Source organism: Hyaena hyaena, unplaced genomic scaffold (assembly GCF_003009895.1).
Source record: "Hyaena hyaena isolate Hyena2069 unplaced genomic scaffold, ASM300989v1 scaffold_1449, whole genome shotgun sequence".
NCBI lineage: Eukaryota > Metazoa > Chordata > Mammalia > Carnivora > Hyaenidae > Hyaena > Hyaena hyaena.
The window spans coordinates 148,873-168,957 of NW_024082083.1; the positions used below are offsets into that span (position 1 = coordinate 148,873).

Sequence of the window (20,085 nt, forward strand, 5' to 3'; positions counted from 1 at the left end):
TCAGTGAAATGATCCTAGCTAGGAAATCCTGAGAGTCAAGTCTTTGTTTTTAAATCATGTTTTAAAAGGTAAAATAAAGTATTCAGAACGCGTATATGATGCCTGCATGGATGCCTTTGACTGCCTGCCCCTGGCTGCCCTGATGAACCAACAGTTCCTGTGTGTACATGGCGGTTTGTCTCCAGAGATTAACACTTTAGATGATATCAGAAAAGTAAGTTCTGTTATTTCCAAGTCTCATCATTCTGCATGCTTCATTAATAAATAGAAGACATTGATTCCTCTGTCCTTTTCGCTAACTTTATCCTTTTGAATTAAAATGATTTAAAGGTATCATGAATCTCTTGTTTGTATTCACTTTAATTTAGAAAGAGAAATATATTTATACTTGGAAGAGTTTTTATCTCGAAAACCTCAGGGTTTATTTTACCCTGTGGCGTGTCATTGAAATGTATAATATGTGATTGCCAAAAAATATATGCCTTTTCATTTCCCTTTGGCTTGTTTTAAGCAACCCATTGTATATTCATAGTATATTATAGCTAGAAAATGTTGCTTTGCTCTTAGGAAAAATCACAGCTTGACCTTTACAATGTGTCTATATCATCATTTTTTTGAAAATCTACTATTTTCACAGCTTAAAGCTTTAAAATAACAATCTAACAAAGGCAATGATGATATTCCATTGATTGTATTGAGTGATGAAGTGAAAGTTGATTTTTTTGAGGTATTTTTTTACTTAACATTGGCCATTAATGGTTGTTTTAGCCAGCAAAAGATTAGTTACATTGAATATGGAAGTATCTTTTTCTTGAGAATACATAGTAATATGAGATAATATGAGATCCTTTCATGTAGTGGAAGAGACCGTCGTTTAATCAACACAGAGTGTTGGTATTTCCTCTCTGTTTAAAATGTGATAAAAACATGCCACTTAATTGTAATCATGGAATTCAAGGAGAGAGTGGTTCACTTTCTGCATGGGTTCTTTAATCAGGTAGACTCTTTGCAATATTAACTAAACTTCTTTTCATAAGTTAAGTAAAATTTAAAGCTATCACCCACTATCCCCAAAACTTACCTTCCAGCATGTTTCACTGAATATTCTGTTCAGTGTTCATATATGTGATTAAGCTCTAATGTTAGCCATAAAATGATTTTTAGCTTTCCATTTTGCACTATGTCAGTTAGAGTTTTCACCACACTTAACTTTACTTAATTAATTTAGTAATTATTTCTTCTTAGTGTTGATGGTATTCATTTTAGAATGCACTTTGTAACTTTTCCAGAATAAATTCTGTATTCTGGTTGCTTTATCAAAACTTTAGCTGGGAATTCATAGTAATCAGAAAGACTCCTCTCCTTTGCTGTTCTACCCCTGTAATAAGTTCTTCTTTCTTAGAAAGAAATTCTGTGTTTTTATAAGCCTTATTTTTCTTGGATGAATTGTTCCAAAAGCATAAATTATTTAAGTCTCTTAAACAAGTCTAAATTTGCAATGAATATTTTATGGATAACATAATAGTTGAAATATGGTAGGTCTTGGCTTATTGAAGTTTTTCATTGAGTGTTGAAAACGTGAGATATTGCTTCATTCCTTTTAGATATTAGTAAAAAATGGTGTATAGCAAAACCATTATTTACATCACCTTTTATGTCTCAGGAGAAAGAATGTGATTGGCTGCCAAGCTTATATATTCCCCTTTCCCTGTGGGTTTTTGAAAAAATATTAAAGTATTGAGTATGAAGAATATCAGTTTTTAATAGGTTTTCTTAGCTGTTTTATGCTTTTTTTTCAAGAGACTGTATAATATCTGCTAACTTCACCAAAGATTCTCTAATTGCAGTTAAATCAGAATAAACTACAGGAAAGTGATACTGTTATAAAATTGTTGGTGAGATGTCATTTCCAGTTATTATATTGCTCTTACTTTCTAAATACACCTTTTTAAAATTGAAATATGACCTTGCTAAACATTTATAGCTGGAAAATGGATTTCATATGAGGGCTTTGGTAAAACTATAAAGCTTAGAACTATGAGCTGAAGAATGACCAGCTAAATTTGGGTTTATTTTACTGGTTATCATTCCTCTTGGTTTGTACCTACAAAGATAAACTACAGCTGGCTTGTACTTTAATTCAAAATGTAGATAGCTCCTAATAGTGACTATCCAGAATGTCATATAACAAATGGCCGCTCTTGAAGTGAAAGCTGTTTGTTCGCAAAGTCGTATTGTGAAATATAAAAACCATTAAGTTGTTCTCCATCCAGATTTCTAAATCACAGTTTAACGGAGGTAGTAATAGAGATTTGCCCAAAGGTAAAACAAAATAAAAGCTCTTCCTCAAGAAATGAAACCTGGAGTTGCATCAACTGGTGCTGACTAAAATACCCTGATAGATCAAATAAGTAAGGAAGAGAGAAAGAAAAAATAAAAAGCAAACCAGGAGACAGAGAAAAAGGAGCAGAGAGTGTGAACTAAGGAGACAAGAGGGAGAGGAAAAGGAAGATGAAGGCAGACGTGAACAAGCTTGTCAGAAAGAAAGAGGACAAACTGGAGAGAGATGAAATGTGGACAGAGGGGGAGGCAGGAAGCCAGACAAGCCAACAGGAAGACAGGGAGAGGGCAGTTCACCAGGCCCTGTGCTGGGGAGGAAGTCAGGGACTGTGAAAACACTTCTATTTTCTGGATTCCAAGCGTCCAAAGATTAGTATTTTGCTCTCTGTTTTCTATTTTTCTTAGTTAGACCGATTCAAAGAACCACCTGCTTATGGACCTATGTGTGATATCCTGTGGTCAGACCCCCTGGAGGATTTTGGAAATGAGAAGACTCAGGAACATTTCACTCACAACACAGTCAGGGGGTGTTCATACTTCTACAGGTGAGGACGGGTGCTCACCTTCTGGAGCACATCTGGTTCATAAATGTTCTCCTTTATCAGCTCGTGTGTCTGATTTGTTTATGATGTTTACAGCACTTCTCTACGAAACAAGGATAAATGAAAGGGTTACTTTGCAAGCACTTTGACAAGCCACTTTGAAAGATTGTTATGATAATTTTTATATTTGCCAGTATAGGAGGATTTGCCCATTTTGTAACATTCCAGAGTACTCGGAGAGAAATCGGCAACACAGCTGGATTTTTTGGTCCTCGTGATTTCCCTGACATTTCACCTCCGTTGTGGTCTCTGCTTTTGACTACCCTCAGCTACACGAGGTTCTCTTAGCATCGGATATATGGTTTATGTGACAGCAGCCAGAGAGACAGGAGAAGGAGGTTACAGAGAAATCAGAAATGTTAAATTCTATAATACACAGTCTTAAAACAAAACAAAACTTAGAGACCAAATGTGATGTGCACTGAAGTGTATGCTCGATGCCAGCCCTGGAAGGTAAGCAGATGGGACCGCTTAGGAGAACTCAAACAGCTGCACATATCTTCTGTCTGGAGACTCAGCAGATAGCATCCTTCCACATAACAGTGATCAGAGTCTGTTCAGTGGTGGCAAATTTTGTTCCATACCTCAAGTTTTCCTTATGGGGGAAAAGATTTCCTTTTCTTCACCTGTTGAAGTGATTGAGAGGTAAGCTTGTGAACTGGTCTTGTACACTGTAAAGCATCCTTCGCAGGATACTTTTTGTTACAAATATTAAGAAAGAGGTTTGTTCTGAGCTTATTTATCAGGAAGGTCACAATTCATTTCCATGATTTGGAAATTTGGGCACCACGTCTAATGAGTCTATCCTTGGGTGACATAAAGAAAGGTGGTAAAATACTTCTGCAAAGCCTAAAGTTCCTCTTTAGGAATCAGTTAATTTGGAAGTGATCTTTTATTAAATATGCTAAAAGTTTTAGTGAAAAAGATAAATATTGTTGAAATATGTCAGAGCCAATTTTTCGATTTTTAAAATCTGGTGTCAAATCCCTTAATTATACTGTGAGAGTTTAACTTACTTACTTGATACCACTGAGCTGTGATTCAATAATACAATAGCAAATAAAATCCCAGCCTCTTGACTTTGATATTGAGGCGTGTCGTATTAATCTTTCTTTCATTCATAGTATAACATCCATCCATTGGTTTTCGAAGTCAGCTGTTCAAATAGTCTTCTAAGTAAAGTCTGTGCTGAACTTACGTAAAGTTATGGCATTTTTGTCTTGTCAGTGTAGAAACAGATGTGTTTACATCAGAGATAAAGTCCATCAACTAGATAATTAGAGGATTATGCATGTTTTCACACTTTTGTTCTCAACAAAATGATTGTTTAAGTCCTCTCATTAGAGGGTTCTATAATATCTGTAGCCATGACAAATGCTGAATATCTAAACCCACAGCCTATGGACTCTGGCAAAGGCAAAGCAATCTGGATTCTCCTTTATCTGCGGAAGAGAAAAAGGACTCTTTCTTTCTCCTAAAGCTTTTTGATTCTTTTGTCTTCAATTACCTCGGAGGCGGGAAGGCATCTTCTGTGGGCGTGGTTTATAAAGCTGATCTAGAGGGGTACAAGGGAGTGATAAATGTGGTAGAGAAACTTGGTGACAATTACCTGTTGGAGTCATTGGCAGTCATTTTGATCAGCAGCTCCCAGTTTTATTTTACACGTTTATGTAGAATCTGCTCTACCACACAGTGCCTCATCTGACATAATGTCTGGGCCATGATTTCAGTAAAATGAAGTCTATAGACAAACACATCAGTAAGCATGCATTCATGCCACCGTGAGTTAGAGAGACCACGGGGCCCAGGGGAAGGAAGCCTCTGCTTTTCCCCAGGTGCTACCATTATCTTTGTAACCTTAAAGCAGAGTTTGCAAACTCAGATGCCTATAATGTCCAGGCAAGTACCTGTGATCCTTGAAACACACCAAGATTTACCCTGTAAAAAATGTGTGAGTATCCTGACAGATTGGAGGTAAAAATTTCATTGTCACATAGACCAAACAAAGCTGTCAGCTAGATTTGGCACTCAGGTTGGCAGTTTGCACGTCTGTCTTGGATGAATCACATAAGCTTTGTGTTCTAGGTCTGGCTTCCTTCGAAAGGAGTGAGTTCAGTCAGACGTTCTGAAGTTCCTCTAAACTCTGAGACTTAAAGAACATCTTAACAGCCATTTTAAAAGTGTTTCTGAAGCTGCAAATTGCGACTCACTCAAATCACTGCTGGGCTCTTAATCACAGATCAGCAGCCTGTCTTCTCCCCTCGCACAGCCCACCTTCTCTTCTTGCAGTAGACACTCTGGCCAGCCGCTTCCACCTAGAAATCGCCCAGTTCTTCCTCCTCACATGTCCTGATTCTCCTCTAACTGATCTAGTAGAACCCTGCCTCTGCTGCTGCCCACCTTGGTCTTCCTCTTGCTTTCCACATTTTTTTTCTTCACTCTACCCCTCCCCACCACCCAGAAGTTCACGTGTTCTCTTAGCTTCACTGTAAACTGTAAACTCTGTGGTTTGATTTCCAAATCTAGCTCCTTCATCTGTTTATATTCATGAGCTGGACTCCTCTACTACTAAGTGGCAGCTGGAAGCTTTATCTTAGATGTCTCATTCTCACCTTAACTCACCTTGCTTGAATAGTATTTTCAAGTATTGAATAATACTCAAAAAGTATTATTATTTACTTCCCCACGGGAGATTCCTCCTGGTTTCGCTGTTTCCATTAACAGTTCTACTAACAGTCACGCAGACGAGCAAAGATCTCTGCTTTTTTTTTTCTTTTTTGCATTGAAATCACCACCAACCAGTCATCACATCTTATTGACCCTTTCTTAAAAATGTCACCAGCATGTAGACCACCCTGCCTTCCCTTCTTCTCACGTGGAGTTCAGACTTTCATTTTTAGTTTGTTAAAATCACACCTGAATTTCACAGCATCTTTCCTACTCCCTCTCGAAATCCTATGGTTTCCTTAATGGGCATTCTTTTGAGAACTTATTTGATCATGGAGTTATTTAACAAGCAAATAGTTGAGCACCTATTATATATACCTTCTGTGAGGTTTTATAGATACTTAGAGTACCTGCCTTTGAGCGACAGTGCCTTTGAGTGGCAGAGACCTATAAGCTATGACAAATAAAGACAAGGTGAGTAGTACTATAAGGAATGTAGAGATTATCACACGCACACACGCACGCACACACACACACACACACACACACACAGTTGGGGGCCTAGCCCAAACAGAGGTGGATTGGAGTTTAAGGGACAATATATGATGGAAGTGTTACTAGATCTGAGTTTTAAAGGATGAATAGGACATATCCGACCAGTCATTTGGAGAGGCTCTCTGTTGGTGAGAAAAGTGGTGTTTATGAAAATATGATGGGGGTGCTTGGGTGGCTCAATCTGTTAAGCCTCTGACTTGGTTTTGGCTCAGGTCATGATCTCATGGTTGTGAGTTCAAGCCTCAAATTGGGCTCTGTGCTGTCAGTGTGGAGCCTGCTTGGGATTCTCTCTCTCCCTCTCCCCCTCCCCCACTTTCTCTCTTTTCTCTCAAAATCAGTAAATAAACTTAAAAAAAAGAAAATATGATGAAATAGAACACATGTAGAAAGATTACCATCTGAGTGGTCCCATTTTACCACTCATCCCAAATCACAGTTAGCTGCTTTAGTCTACACTAAAGCTGAGTATTCATATAACTAAAATATTCTACTTTTATTTTTATATCCACTGGAAATGTGTACACATGTGCACCCAAAAGACTGTTCACAGCAACAGTATTCATAATAGCCAAGAAATGGAAGCCACCATTCTTCTTCTGTTAAATGTTCTCTTCTGTTAAATGTCTATTTAACAGAATGAGTAATAAATTGTAGTATATGTCTACACCTAAAATCAGCGAATGAGAATGAGTTAACCAAAGCTGCACATAATGACAGGGGTGAGTATCACAGGGATGTTAGCAGATGAAGCCACACTAGAGTGCATTCCCAATGACAAGATTGAATAAGAGGTGAACATTACAGAATGCTAATCTATAGTGTTCAAAGCCAGGGTGGCCGTCACCCTTCGCGATGAGGTGAGAGTGATTCGAAGGACATATGAAGAGTGGGTGGGTTTCAAGTAATGTTCTGCGCCTTGGCCTGAGTGCTACTTACAAGGGGAAGATCATCCATTTGTAATCTTCTGACTTGGGCAGCATTTTTCTGTATAGATGTTAAGTTTCAATAAAATGTTGCCTTAAATGAAAATTGTTCCCTGCTCCTGAGCCCGCCCGCAGCCAGGTGCAAGTGAGGACTCAGGCTCAGGTAAAGTTCTGGCAGGAAGAGTTGGCGCCCTTCCAGACTTGATACCTAGTGGGGAAAATGAAATTACCTGAAGAACCCTGGGGAAAAGAAAAGAAAACAAAGCAAAACAAAGACATGGCAAGTTCTGGGGAAAGATAAGCCTGACAGCATCCTGCTGATGCCAGGACACCCTGAGGCTAAGGACTTATTGCCCGGCCCTCAGAAGCAGAGGAGGAACTTGGCAGTTGGGCTGAGGTCTCCCTTACTACTGGCCTGAGAGAAGGGAAGGACGCCAAGGGCGGCAGGGAGAGGCTTTCTCCCAATCCCTTAGCAAAGTGTTGCAGGCTACGTGCCTCTGCTTTGCTGAACCTGATGAGGGAAAGACACCCTTGGCATCTCTCACCTGCGAGGCTGGCCTGTTGAGGCTACTCCAGCAATTGAATATGGGCTCCAAGAAGCTGACAGATTGCTGCTTAAATTTAGGACAATAAAGACAGATTTAAAACTCATATCCGTCTCTTAAGGCATTCACTATTGGTGGATAGTAAATGTAATGGACACCACCACATGACGAATGCTCTTAGACACATACATTACGGGTGCATGGGAGATGCCACAGTTCTGTGCACACCTGAGGATGAGCTGGGTTTGAGGGGAAGGTTCACCAGTGATAATTTAGTGAGGGCTTCGCAGAACAGTGGGCTTTTCCAGAAGTTAAAAATACTCAAGGAAAGTATAAATGAAGACATAAAAGCATATAAAAGCCTTTTGATAATGTCTGCTGGTAGGGAAGCCTGAGTGGCTCAGTCGGTTAAGTGTGGGCTCAAGTCATGATCCTACAGTTCGTGGGTTTGACTCACACATCAGGCTCTGTGCTGTCAGCACAAAACCTGCTTGGGATTCTGCCTCTCCCTCTCTCTTTCTCTGCACCTCCCCCACTCATATTCTCTCTCTCTCAAAATAAATTAATATTTAATAAATAATAATAATGTCATCTGGCTATATTTTAGTTAAAGAGACAAACATGTAAGGTTTAATTCAAGGTCTAAAATATAGCTTCATATTGGAAGGAAAAAAAGTAAGAGAATCAACAGAAGGAGTCTAATAGTGGCTATTTTCTCTAATGCCAAAATAGTTTTTCTACCATTTCTCACATTTGTCTTTTCTACCTTCTTTACCTTTGTTCCTCCTCAGTCTGTGTCCACCCCTCTCCCTCTCTCATTTTAACCCCTTTCCTATCCAGTATTCCCCAGACGTCACTGCTTTTAAGATCTGACACAAGTCACAACTAATAAATTTAACAGTGTAAAAGAAAAAATTCAATGGATTGAGTTTAAAGATCTAATTGGCTTTCTAAAAGGATTCATGAACCAGGCAACACGCCTCTAGCAAGTAGAGGGGCTCTGAGGGGCTGTACAAAAATGGAAGGCTTTTATAGGAAGGAGTGTGGGGCAAGGAGTTATTAGCAAAAAAAAGTCTTGTTTCAGGCCAGTCACTTGCCCTTACGGGAGGGCCAGGGTGTCTTATGACCATTACCTCATCTTCTTTTGGTTGAGGCAGAGGGCCCATGTGACAGATTACCTCACTAGTGCCACTCAGAAAATCCCTGACTGACCAGTTAAAATTTACACTTTGGGGGGAGGTTGAAACTTCCCTTAGTATTAAGCCCCACTTTAGTGACTTGGCCTAAGGGATGCCATGTTAGGCCTGTAGCTTGCTTTTACACAACAGCTGCTACTAGAATTGAGACTTGCTGACTTACATTCCATGATGCATTCTGTCTTCCACACTGTGGTGGTGGAGAGAAAATTCAGAGTTGTTACGGGTCTACCACTGTCCATCCAGGCCCTGGACTAGAGAATTTACATATATTGCTAACTCATTTGGTCTTTATCTTAAGTTTGTGGTAGAAGTGCTACTGTCTGCATTTTTACAAATGAGGTAATTCAGGCTCAAAGAGGTTCAGCAATTTTCCAGAGTCCACACAAGAAATTGGAATAAAAACCCGGATCTAAGGATTCCCACTATTCCATGGAAATTTCCACCCCCTTTTCTACTCAGAGAAATGTATTCTCTAGTGCTTAAGGAATAATCATGTTCCAAGTGAAAAGGGAAAAAAAAAGCATTTCTAGAGAGTACAACTTCCCCTAACACAGCAGTGCATGCATGCATGCTGGTAAATGGAGATCGCAAAGCTGAAAGTATCACTGCCCTTCCCAGATCTTTGCATTAAGTCTTATTTCGAGATGTGTCCAGGACACTGGGCTTGACAAAAGCATACAAGCGTTGCCTGACAGGGGTGCCCCATGGAGGTCTGTGAGTGAGACTGAGATCAAACTGGCCCTCTGCTAAAAACGAGGCATCGGCCCTTGCTTGAGCTGACCAGCCTGGGAGAAAAAGGGCTCTCTCTCCTTGTTGGGCACAAAACACAGAAGCGTTACCTCATTAATGCAAAGAAAACAAAACAAAGAAAACCAAAAGATCTAACATGAGATAGATATTTTTGGAAAAATTCTCCCCAGACCCAAATGCTTGCTTTCTTGTTTCATAATGTCAATACATGCTTTACTCTCCTACCTAGATAATAAATACCCTCAAGACAGAAACCACATCTTACACTTACCAGAGCACCTCTCCCGGTGCCTAATACAGGGATTAGGGGTTGTTCCATCTAATAAATGAACAAATCACCAGTGAATCTTTGACTCTATCATTCATAACATATCCTCTTTAGTTCTGTTTAGCTTGAATGCTTTTCGGTTTATCATCTCCATTAAAAAGCATAAAAATGTTGTGAAGTCTTGTGGTTTTTTCGCCACCTAATATTATTAAAGACTTAATGTCTCCCAGACAGACAGTTGACCAATAATGGGACTCTTGATGATAGCCAAGTATTTTCTAAGTTTATTTCGAAAAATGTTTCTAATTCGTAGAATGTTTGAGTAATTGATTATGTATGCCTTTAAACTTCTAGTGATTTTCTTCAAAATGAGTGCCTTCCAAGTAATAATACACGTGTTCCTCACTTAATGCTATTAACCTAGCAGATTGCTGCAAGGTTAATTTTGTTTTCTTCAGATTACCGTTAGAAATCAGACATATATTTCCATGGGGGAAACCTTAAACACAGAAGGGTATCAAACTTAGCATGAAGAAAATATATTAAAATGATGCTTTCATAAGACTAGTGTGGGTTCTAACAGAGGGAAAGCATAAATTTAAAAAGTGCTGCCAAGCCATTTGCCCAAGGACAAAACATGACAGACCTAGACAAACACCCTCTGTCTTAACAGTGGTACAACAGGCAATAAATTATCTTTCTAAAGAAATATTTCAAGGGCACAAGAAACCAAAATGACTTCAGGAGATAGGGAAGGAACATTTATGGAGTGCCACCCTACTCTGTCATCCCGTGGCTGGCACTTTATGGCTAAAAATTTACAAATATATGTGCTATCGTTGAAAGACCCACCCGTGTCTCAGCAGTTAGGGTTTCTTTTCTTGACACACTCGTCTGGAAAGGTTGTATACTCACTGTCTCCTAAGGTAGAACAAAAGTCTTTGAAGACATGTGTTAGTCAACTCTTGACTTAGATACCATACAGATACATTTCCCTGGGGACACTCTGGGCCATCTTCTCCAGTTTGTAGGTTACCGTGTAACCCATGGCTGCATTCACATTCATTTACTGACCTGATCTGGGACAACTAGGAAGAGAAGGCCTCATGAAGCTCTCTTCTTTTACTCTTCTTAACAAATTGCTGAAGTATTCTAGAACACACATACATGTGCTCAAAAGTGCACATAAATGTGTGCAAAGCACCAAGACTTTTTTTTTTAATGTTTATTTATTTTTGAGAGAAAGAGACACAGAGCACGAGCAGGGGAGGGGGGAGAGAGAGAGAAAGAGACAGAATCCAAAGCAGCTCCGGGTTCTGATCTGTTAGGCCAGAGCCTAACACGGGATTCAAACTCACAGACTATGAAGTCATGACCTGAGCCAAAGTTGTATGCTTAACCTAGTGAACTACCCAGGCACCTCATGACTATTTTTTTATTTCAGATCGCAGTTTTGCAAAGAACTGAATCCTTTTCATAATCAGCATCTCTTCAGTGGTATGCCATATTAATGGTATCTTTTTTCCCTTTTGAGCAGGGAATTCTTATAAAAGCCTTCATATAGAAACTGTTTTCATCTTCTCTTTATAATAAATGATTTGAGTGACATGTACTATTTAGTATTTCTTCAAAGTACTATTTTTATAATTGCTGAGTAGTTTCTTTTTAAAAAATATTTTTTTAATGTTTGTTTTTGAGAGAGAGAGAGAGAGACAGCATGAGCAGGGGAGGGTCATAGAGAGAGGGTGACACAGAATCTGAAACAGGCTCCAGGCTCTGAGCTGTCAGCACAGACCCTGATGTGGGGCTTGAACCCACGAACCATGAGATCATGACCTGAGTCGAAGTTGGATGCTTAACCGACTGAGCCACCCAGGCGCCCCAATTGCTGAGTAGTTTCTTATAGTGTATGTAGTTTAAGTTCTAGTGGGCATCGGCAGTTTGTTTATATTAAAATGAGCATTGATTTCCTGTCCTTTTATTTGAAATATCTAAAATTTATTCATTTTTATGACATACATCTATCTCATTAAAAATTCTTAGAGACAAAGTGCTTGCAAAGAGTTTTACAAGTTTAGTTTATCATTTGAATTTCATTTTTAATAATGTTCGCATCTTTGGTTTAGAGACTTCCTTCCTTAAAAGACAAAATCATCTTGATTATATATTTAATGTTTTTATTAAGTCAAGATAAGCTAGAAGTCTTAAGATACAGTTCTGTTGATCATATTTCAAGTACACAGTTTAAAACCTGTGAAATTCATAATTGTGTTTAGATTTTGAAGGATATATCGATTAAAGTACTCATCAGTGAGTTGATAACTCAGTTTCCAGAAGACTCATTCTCTCCTACTCCTTAACTCAGTCTTTCTGTAGAGTCCTCAAGCACACATGTGCATCCAGATACAAATAGTGCTAACTTTGAGAAAATTGAGGTTTATGTTTTAAATTCTATTCTCATGTTATCTTGATGCTTCTGTTCACCTGTGTTTCAATGTAGACTTGATGATACTGATTTTCTCTATGAGTGGACATTTTTCTAATGCCCTTATATAATGGTCTGTATTCTTTGTCCAGTTCACACATCTCCAGTCCTCTCTCATTAAGTAGAAAGTAGAGCTGCAGGTGTTTTTCTGCCAATGGGGGCGGGGTGGGGGTGGGGGGGAAGGATGACAAAAAACAAACAAAAAACCTGTCCTGAGAGCCAAGAGGCCTGTTTCATGAATGATGTATGTTTCATTTTGCTTGATCAAATCGCACAGGTTGGGATGTTACAGATAAATGTGCTACACTGGATGATTTCATAACAGATGCTTCTTTCTCTTTTCTTTTTGTCTCTGGCAGTTACCCAGCTGTATGTGAATTCTTACAGCACAATAACTTGTTATCTATACTCCGAGCCCATGAAGCCCAAGATGCAGGGTGAGTAGTTTTGTGGGTTTATGGAAACCATGCATTGCCTCTGGGCTTCCTCACTTTGTTCAGGCTATGGAGGGTCCCTTTTGCTAGGCCCTCTCCCTGAAGCAACTAGATCTTCAAATTGTCTTCTGATGACACAGATAGGGCAGGATCCTGGGGAATGAGTTGTAAATGGGTTGTAAATGTGTTATAAAGTCTTCTTTAAAGCGCCTCCATTTTTAGCTTGAACATGTAAAATTTTCAGCTGGCTTTCTTAAGCCCTTTCCGTTCCTGCGCTTCCCACAGTCCAGTGAATAAATTACCAGCAACTTTTCAGTTTTGGTTGGCAATGTGAATGAGAATTACATATAAATATTTAACAGATATTGCACGGTATACTCTTGTTTAAAGAATATCATTCCTGACCCCTGTGAAGTTTTATAGGACAAAAGCGGAGGCATTTAAATGAGGGAGAAAATCCTATATTCTAACTAAGAAGTGTATAACATGATTTTGTAAGAGTAAATTTTAAAACTTAGGGTCCAAATTTAGTATAATCATTAGTGTATTTGGTAGACCAATGATAAGGGCTTAGAAAACTAAGAAACCTCAGATATTCAGTTTGATAGAGCATGAAATCTGTGTTCGCGAGAAAATGGCATAATGAAAAGCATTCGAAGTCCAGGGCCCTTCTCAGTAGGCCCCACTGAAGGTATTGATTGCCTTTAAATGCTTAACCTCATTACTTCATATTCTGAATTTTTTGGAAGAGAGGATCACTTAGTATTGTAATCTGTGTGCTGAAATTAGGAACAGAGATGCCTGCATTCTGAAGTAAACCCATGCCCGATGATCCCAAATCAAGGCAGATCCCAGGTTCCTTTCAAAATTAGCTCTTTTCAAGCAATAATCAACAGGTATGAACTGATCCAACAATTTAGTATTGGATCCTGTACTATTATGTCATAGCTGAACTTTGACATAACCTATTGATATACCTAACCAATCAGGTCTTCAAATAAGTTCTTTTTTGTTTTTGTGTGTGTGTGTGTTTGGGGTTTTTTGTTTTTTGTTTTTTGTTTTTTTACTTTTCGAGGCAGCGGTGTCACCATACTCTTTTGACCAACTATCCCAACTGAGAATTTTAGGCAGCTTTATGTTATTCCCACTACAGACCGAAAATCATCTGCTTATGTGAAAATATTTTTTAAAATGCATCAGTTAAAATCAATTAGTATATTTGTTCATAATGAGCATTTGATTGATTTATTGGGGAAAACTGAGATTACGTCTAATTTCTTTGTTTTTATTTGTTGTCAAGTAGGCATAGCCAGTCATTTATAATGTCAAGGTTGAGAGAGTGTTATTATCTTTCACATTCTGACTTTTCTTCCCTCCCAGTGAAGTTTAGTTGGATATGCAGAATAAATACTTCCAGAACATTTCAAAAGATTTTTAAGAAGATATTTTCTTCTGGGGAAAGTAGTATCAAAATATTTTTAAAATTATAAATTTTCAGGAGGTTATTCATTTATCTGAAGATACTATTTGAGGTCCCTTTAGTACCCAATTAAAACTAGGCATGGTTATTCAGCCAGAAATAACTGACACAAAATACCCAAGGAATGATAACATTTTGTTTTGTGCTTTATTAATTTTTCTAAGCTGATATTACTAAAATCTATTACATAGAAGTCATGACGTATACTACCTTAATGGAAAAGAGCCAGAGTTTCCTGTATGTTTTTTTAATTATTTGAGAACTGGAATCCTATTTTTATCTAAGTAGAACAAAAGCAACTGGATTGTCAGTTTATTCCCAAAGATCTTACAGATGTTCTGTTTCATTATTGATTCATTAAATATTACCCTGCTGAGACAATAATCTTTGACCTGCAGACCCCAGAAGAGACTGGTTAATAAAGATATTCTAAAATAGAAACAACTTTCATTATGTAAAACCCATAGATTTAACCATTCTTTGAAAAGCAAATCACTTAGTCAAGACTGTAACAGAATATTGCTGATATTGTAAATAAATAGAATAATCAGCTTGGTTATTAGTGGTAAAGATTCATATATTACTCTGCTTATTTAGTCTCATGTCAAAAATGTTGGTAAACTTCTCAAAAACATGGGAGGTGCGGGATATCTTCATGCAATAAGTAACCTTTGTCATCTCTGTTGAACACACGGGAGTGAATTATGACTTTGCATTGAATTCCACCCTTCCCCTCAGTCTGTTAAATTCAGGAAAGGCCTCCTCGGAAATGGTACATGTTTCATTGTCAACCTTAAGATGAATTGATGTCTGTGTAAAACAGACGTTATAGAGAAAATGTTGTTTTGTGTTATGTAATTGAGTTCTCTTGGAGTGATAAAACATAACTTTAATTTTCTATTGCTAAGTCTATAATTTGATATCATTTTTTTCATAATAGCCTTGTTTTAACTTGTGTTTGTTGTTTTTAGGTATCGCATGTACAGGAAAAGCCAAACAACAGGCTTCCCTTCTCTAATTACAATTTTTTCAGCACCAAATTATTTAGATGTATACAATAACAAAGGTAAGTGGATTGAGATCCCTCTCGCACTCTTACATACTTTGTGCAGTAATTCTTAAGCTTTTTACTTGGGCTTGGTTTTAATGAAGCATTGTTAGCCATTCTTTTTCCCCTTGCTTTTTCATTTAACGTTGGATGCGAATTTTGTGATTATCTTCAGAGTTACAGGTTCGGTTGATTGGATGTGGAGCTCACGTACTGTTATTTTTTAACAATTCTCCGAGAGATTCTAATGTACAGCAGGGTCTATAGTAAACTGGTCTGGTAGGTACGGAGATTTAAAAGACATAATTGAAAGCAATCCAAAATCATGCCGCTTAAAAAGGATATGGATTTAAATGAGAATAGTGTGATTGTGCACCTAAAGGATCAAGAAAAATAAGCAAAAGGAACTATAGCTTGAAATTCAAACTCAAATTGCATTTATTGAATACCTACCATGAGTCAGATACTGTGCTAGGCAAGTGCTTATTCATTTATATTTAAAAAAATGAATTAAGCTTAAAAGTAAATATTAGCCCCACCCCCTTTTCATATACAGAGTGAGCTCTGGCTAAATTGCCTTGCCCCAGGTCACTCAATTAGGTCTTGATGAAATGGAGTCAAACCCTTATCTTCTGGTTTAGCATCCTCTACTTCCTTTGTGAAACTCCATACCTTGTGTGCCTACAAGAGGCCAGGAAACAAGAGGGCATTATTTACTGACTATGGGAAAGAGAGGAGGAGCAAGGACACATTATCTTTCTTTATTAAGGTAATTTCTTTATTCAGAAATGATAGGAAGTGGTACAGGTGTGACAGAATGGAGGATAAAATGTGAAAGAGCCAATAACTATAGTTGGCATTGGTCTACATATTTATGCAGCATATCTGAGGTTGGTCTTCTGAGATCCTTGCCTCCCCTCACACACACACATCTGTGCTGTCCTATAGGTGGAGCACGTGACTCTCCGGCCCCTGGCCCCCACCCTCATAGCCCAGAGAGACATGCCTTTTGGGTGGGATGGCCACACCACAGTCTCTTACGCTGCCATTTTGACTGTGGTGGGCCCTCCTCTGGGGCCACGGAGTGAAGTTATCAGAAGGTACGGTGAAGTTTCTGTCACAACCATGGATGGTCCCGGACAAGGGAGAGTTGCCCCCTCTTTCCTAGTTGCCTAATTTCTAGAAAACAGGACCTGTCCTTAGTATTCTGTGGCATGAAATATACATAATAAAATGAAATATGCTCTTGGTGTGCCAAGGACTGTAAGCCAGTGGACAAAGTAAGACTTGTGGGTAACTGAATAAAAATACAAGATGCGGTGTCATTAAGTAAAACTAAGAGAGTTAAATAAGTACATTCGACAAGAATGATTTTCTTGAATGGTCAGAGAAGGCCTTGTTTAAGGCAAAATGTGACCTGGGTATAAGGAATGGTTCCCATTTGATTGGAAAAAGGAAAAAAAATAATGTCAAGACCGGTGATTTTGAAACTTTTTTAGGCAGCAATTTTTTTTTTCTTTTTCTTTTTTGTTTTTTTTTTTTTTGCCAGACAAAATCTCAATCCTAAAAGTCTTCTGTATAAAACCAGTAAGATTTCATTCCCTTGGATTGGAGGTGGATTCTAATACTAGAGAATTTCCTTGAGGTATCTGCAAGGGAGGCAGGAACTCCGTAGGACATCTTGCATGTCCCGCCATGATCCTATTATTTCCTAAAAGTATATACAATGTGTACACTTAGGTTTTTATTCTTGTGGCATCAAAATGTTTTTTTTTTTTTCTATTTCACCTGGTGAAAGCAGCACCCAAACAAAGGATATTTTTGACAGATGAATTACCAAGTAGCATGGGCAACACTTAAAATTTTTTTTAAAGAATTGACGAAGAGTTAAAATAGTAAAAAAAAAAAAAAAAAAAAAAAAGACGAAGAAGAAGCAGATTGGGATTTCACTTCATATGAAACAGACTTAGACTTTTTCTACTCATCAAAATGTTGGGTATCTGTTTTGCTTGAGACCAATGACTATTTCTCCCACGGGGTACACATTGCTTCTTTGTCAAGAGTTCTGATTTAACAGGTACCAATGTAATGGGGTGCTGGGTGGCTCAGTCCGTTTAGCGTCTGACTTCAGCTCAGGTCACCATCGCACCAGTCCCGGGTTCAAGCCCAGCATCAGGCTCTGTGCTGAGAGCTCAGAGTCTGGAGCCTCTGTCCGATTCTGTGTCTCCCTCTGTCTCTCTGCCCCTCCCCTGCTCACACTCTCTCTCTCTCTCTCAAAAATAGACAAACATTAAAAAAACAATAGACATCGATCTGTTGCTATCTTTGAGGTTTTGTTGTTCTTTCACTGTGTTCTCTTGTGTTTAGGATAGATCACAGTCTCTTAGGAAAGGGAGAGAAGCATTTCATTTTAGAAACCTTTTCATAAAAAAATTCTTCTGGGAGAGAAAAAGATAAACTGATAGGAAGAAAAAAGATACATTCTTCAGTTTGAGCATAATTTCAAAAGACTTTTGTGTAAAATCTCTGAAGCATTTTAAAGCTATTATGCTAACACCGTGTTCAGTATGTGGAGTAGGAGTCAGTTATTCACGGCTGAAGTGAGGATTACTGGATTTGAATAAAATAAATGGTAACGAGAATTTTAAACAGCAGTACAAGAAAACTGGGTTGCAAGCCCCTTCAAAAACATAATCAATGGAAAGGTAGTGATGAATCTCTACATTAACCATTTGATTCTTAGAAACAGATGACCAGAAAATGCTCTGGAGTTATAACCCAATAGTTACAGTACGATTTGATTTTTAAGCGCCTACAAATTAAAGCATCAGGAATGCTCTTTAACAAAATGAACTGGTGGGGAAAAGAGGTTTACTCTGCCATCTTCAAACCGGTAAAAGATGCGCGATCAGCTTCACGTTTAAATGTCAGTCAGTTCCCGATTAGAAGTTCGTATGTAAGTTCGTACTTCCGGCTTTCCGGAAGTGATGAGGACTGTAAATGGCCCATCCATTTGGGGTAGCCCACACTCATTCATGTGGTGCTTGTCCATTCTGGTCTGCAGTAACCCAGGGACCAACTCGCCCCTCCCCCGGCCTCTGTTTTTCTGGCTCTGACAACTCCTGCTTGCTTTTGTAACAAGCCAGGGCAAAAGATGTAGATTTGAATCACAGCCCTGCCATTAAACCGCTAGCTCATTTACATTTATTGATATGCAGTGACATCTCTACAAAATGAGAAAAAATTTCTTTGGTGAATAATAGATGGAATTGCTTTGAAACAAAATGTGGTGCGGTATTAAGATATTATCATCATTGAATTTTTTATGTTTCTATCATTATACCACCTGTCAGTGGCTTCAGGGAGACTGATAGATGGTACAGGCCTCCTCAGCCTCTTACTTAGTTTCACTTGATGGCGTGATTTACCTTTGAAACCCATCTCGGCTTCTCTCTGTGTTCTGAACACACTGTTCTGGTCATTGTTCTGAAAACATCTGGCTGTCCCTTCCACCATGTCTTTGGCCACGTAACTTTTTTTTTTCCCATTTAAAATTCGTGTCTCCCTCTTCTCTGCTCATCTAAATGGCCTAGACCCACCAGTCCATTTCTATGGGGACTTCTGTTGGTAGTGCTTCTCTGAATGCCTGAAATACCAAGCATTTGCCCTTGTCCTCACCATCTATTTTTCTTCCCTAGTTAGCTTTTCCTATAGTTAGCATTCCTGTAACTTCCCAATCAGATTATAATTAGTTTGAAGCAGGGGCTTGTTGATACACATTGTAAAGCCCAGTAGCCTGGTACGTGGGAGGCCTTCAACAGTTGCATTGAATGATGCATTTTCTTTCTGGGAATCAAATAGCAAGACAGTGCTCAAAGGTACGCTACCAGTGCTGACCCACAGAACTCCATCTCACTTTAAATTACTGTTGTAAGCAGTTCTGATACCCTTTCCAGATTGAAGCTAAACATTTGCAAGGCACTTTGCACATTTGGATTGTTTTTCTCAATCTGTAGCCCTGAGGGTAAAGCAATTTCATAATTACCCAAATACACCAAACAGAAGAAAACTGTAGTAAGGACACATGCACATAGCTACTGCTGCTGCTGCTGCTGCTTGTCTGTCCCCTTCTCCTTCTCCTCCCTCTCCCCCTTCCTCCTCCTCCTCCTCCTCCCCAATTCCTTCTCTTCCTCCTTCTTCCTTTTAAAATGATATGCCACCTGGGCTCAGTTTGTTAAATGTAAGACTCTTGATTTTAGCTCAGGTCATGATTTCATGGTTCTTGAGTTTGATACCCAAACCAGGCTGTGCATTGACTGTGCAGAGCCTGCTTGGGATTCTTTCTTTCTCCTTCCCTCTCTTCCATTAACTCTCTCTCTCTCTCTCTCCTCTCTCTCTTTCTCTCAAAATAAATTTAAAAAAAACTAAAACAAAAATATGCCGCCTGTAAAAATGACTTCAACCTCATTCACTCACCAATGCAACAAATCTTTATTGAGAACTTACTGTATACCTAGCACCATGCTAGGTGCTGGGAGTATAAAATAAACAAGAAGGAAATTGTCTTCACCAAGTGGGGTTTATAATTTGGTAGTGAGGTAGATATTAAATAAAAGAATTCCATCAAAAATTATTCAAATATACTTGGAAAATACTCCAAAAAAAAAAAGTGGTATTAATTGAAAGTGGAAATTAGTCCATGGAGACCAAAGAATAATAATAAGCTTAACTGACAAAAGTGACCTTCAAACAATCTTAGTAACATCTGTCTGTATGAAGAAATACAGTG

At 38.5% G+C, this 20,085-nt stretch overlaps 1 protein-coding gene across 1 annotated transcript in view; it reads left to right on the top strand.

Annotated features, from left to right (window-relative positions):
- The window catches only part of PPP3CA (protein phosphatase 3 catalytic subunit alpha), a 173,524-nt gene that overhangs the window by 105,688 nt on the left and 47,751 nt on the right, over positions 1-20,085 (top strand). Inside the window, exons 8-11 of the mRNA XM_039223803.1 lie at positions 69-214; positions 2,746-2,885; positions 12,694-12,771; positions 15,220-15,314. Of these exons, the coding sequence (XP_039079734.1) occupies positions 69-214; positions 2,746-2,885; positions 12,694-12,771; positions 15,220-15,314 (459 nt within the window). The remainder of the gene's footprint in view (positions 1-68; positions 215-2,745; positions 2,886-12,693; positions 12,772-15,219; positions 15,315-20,085) is intronic.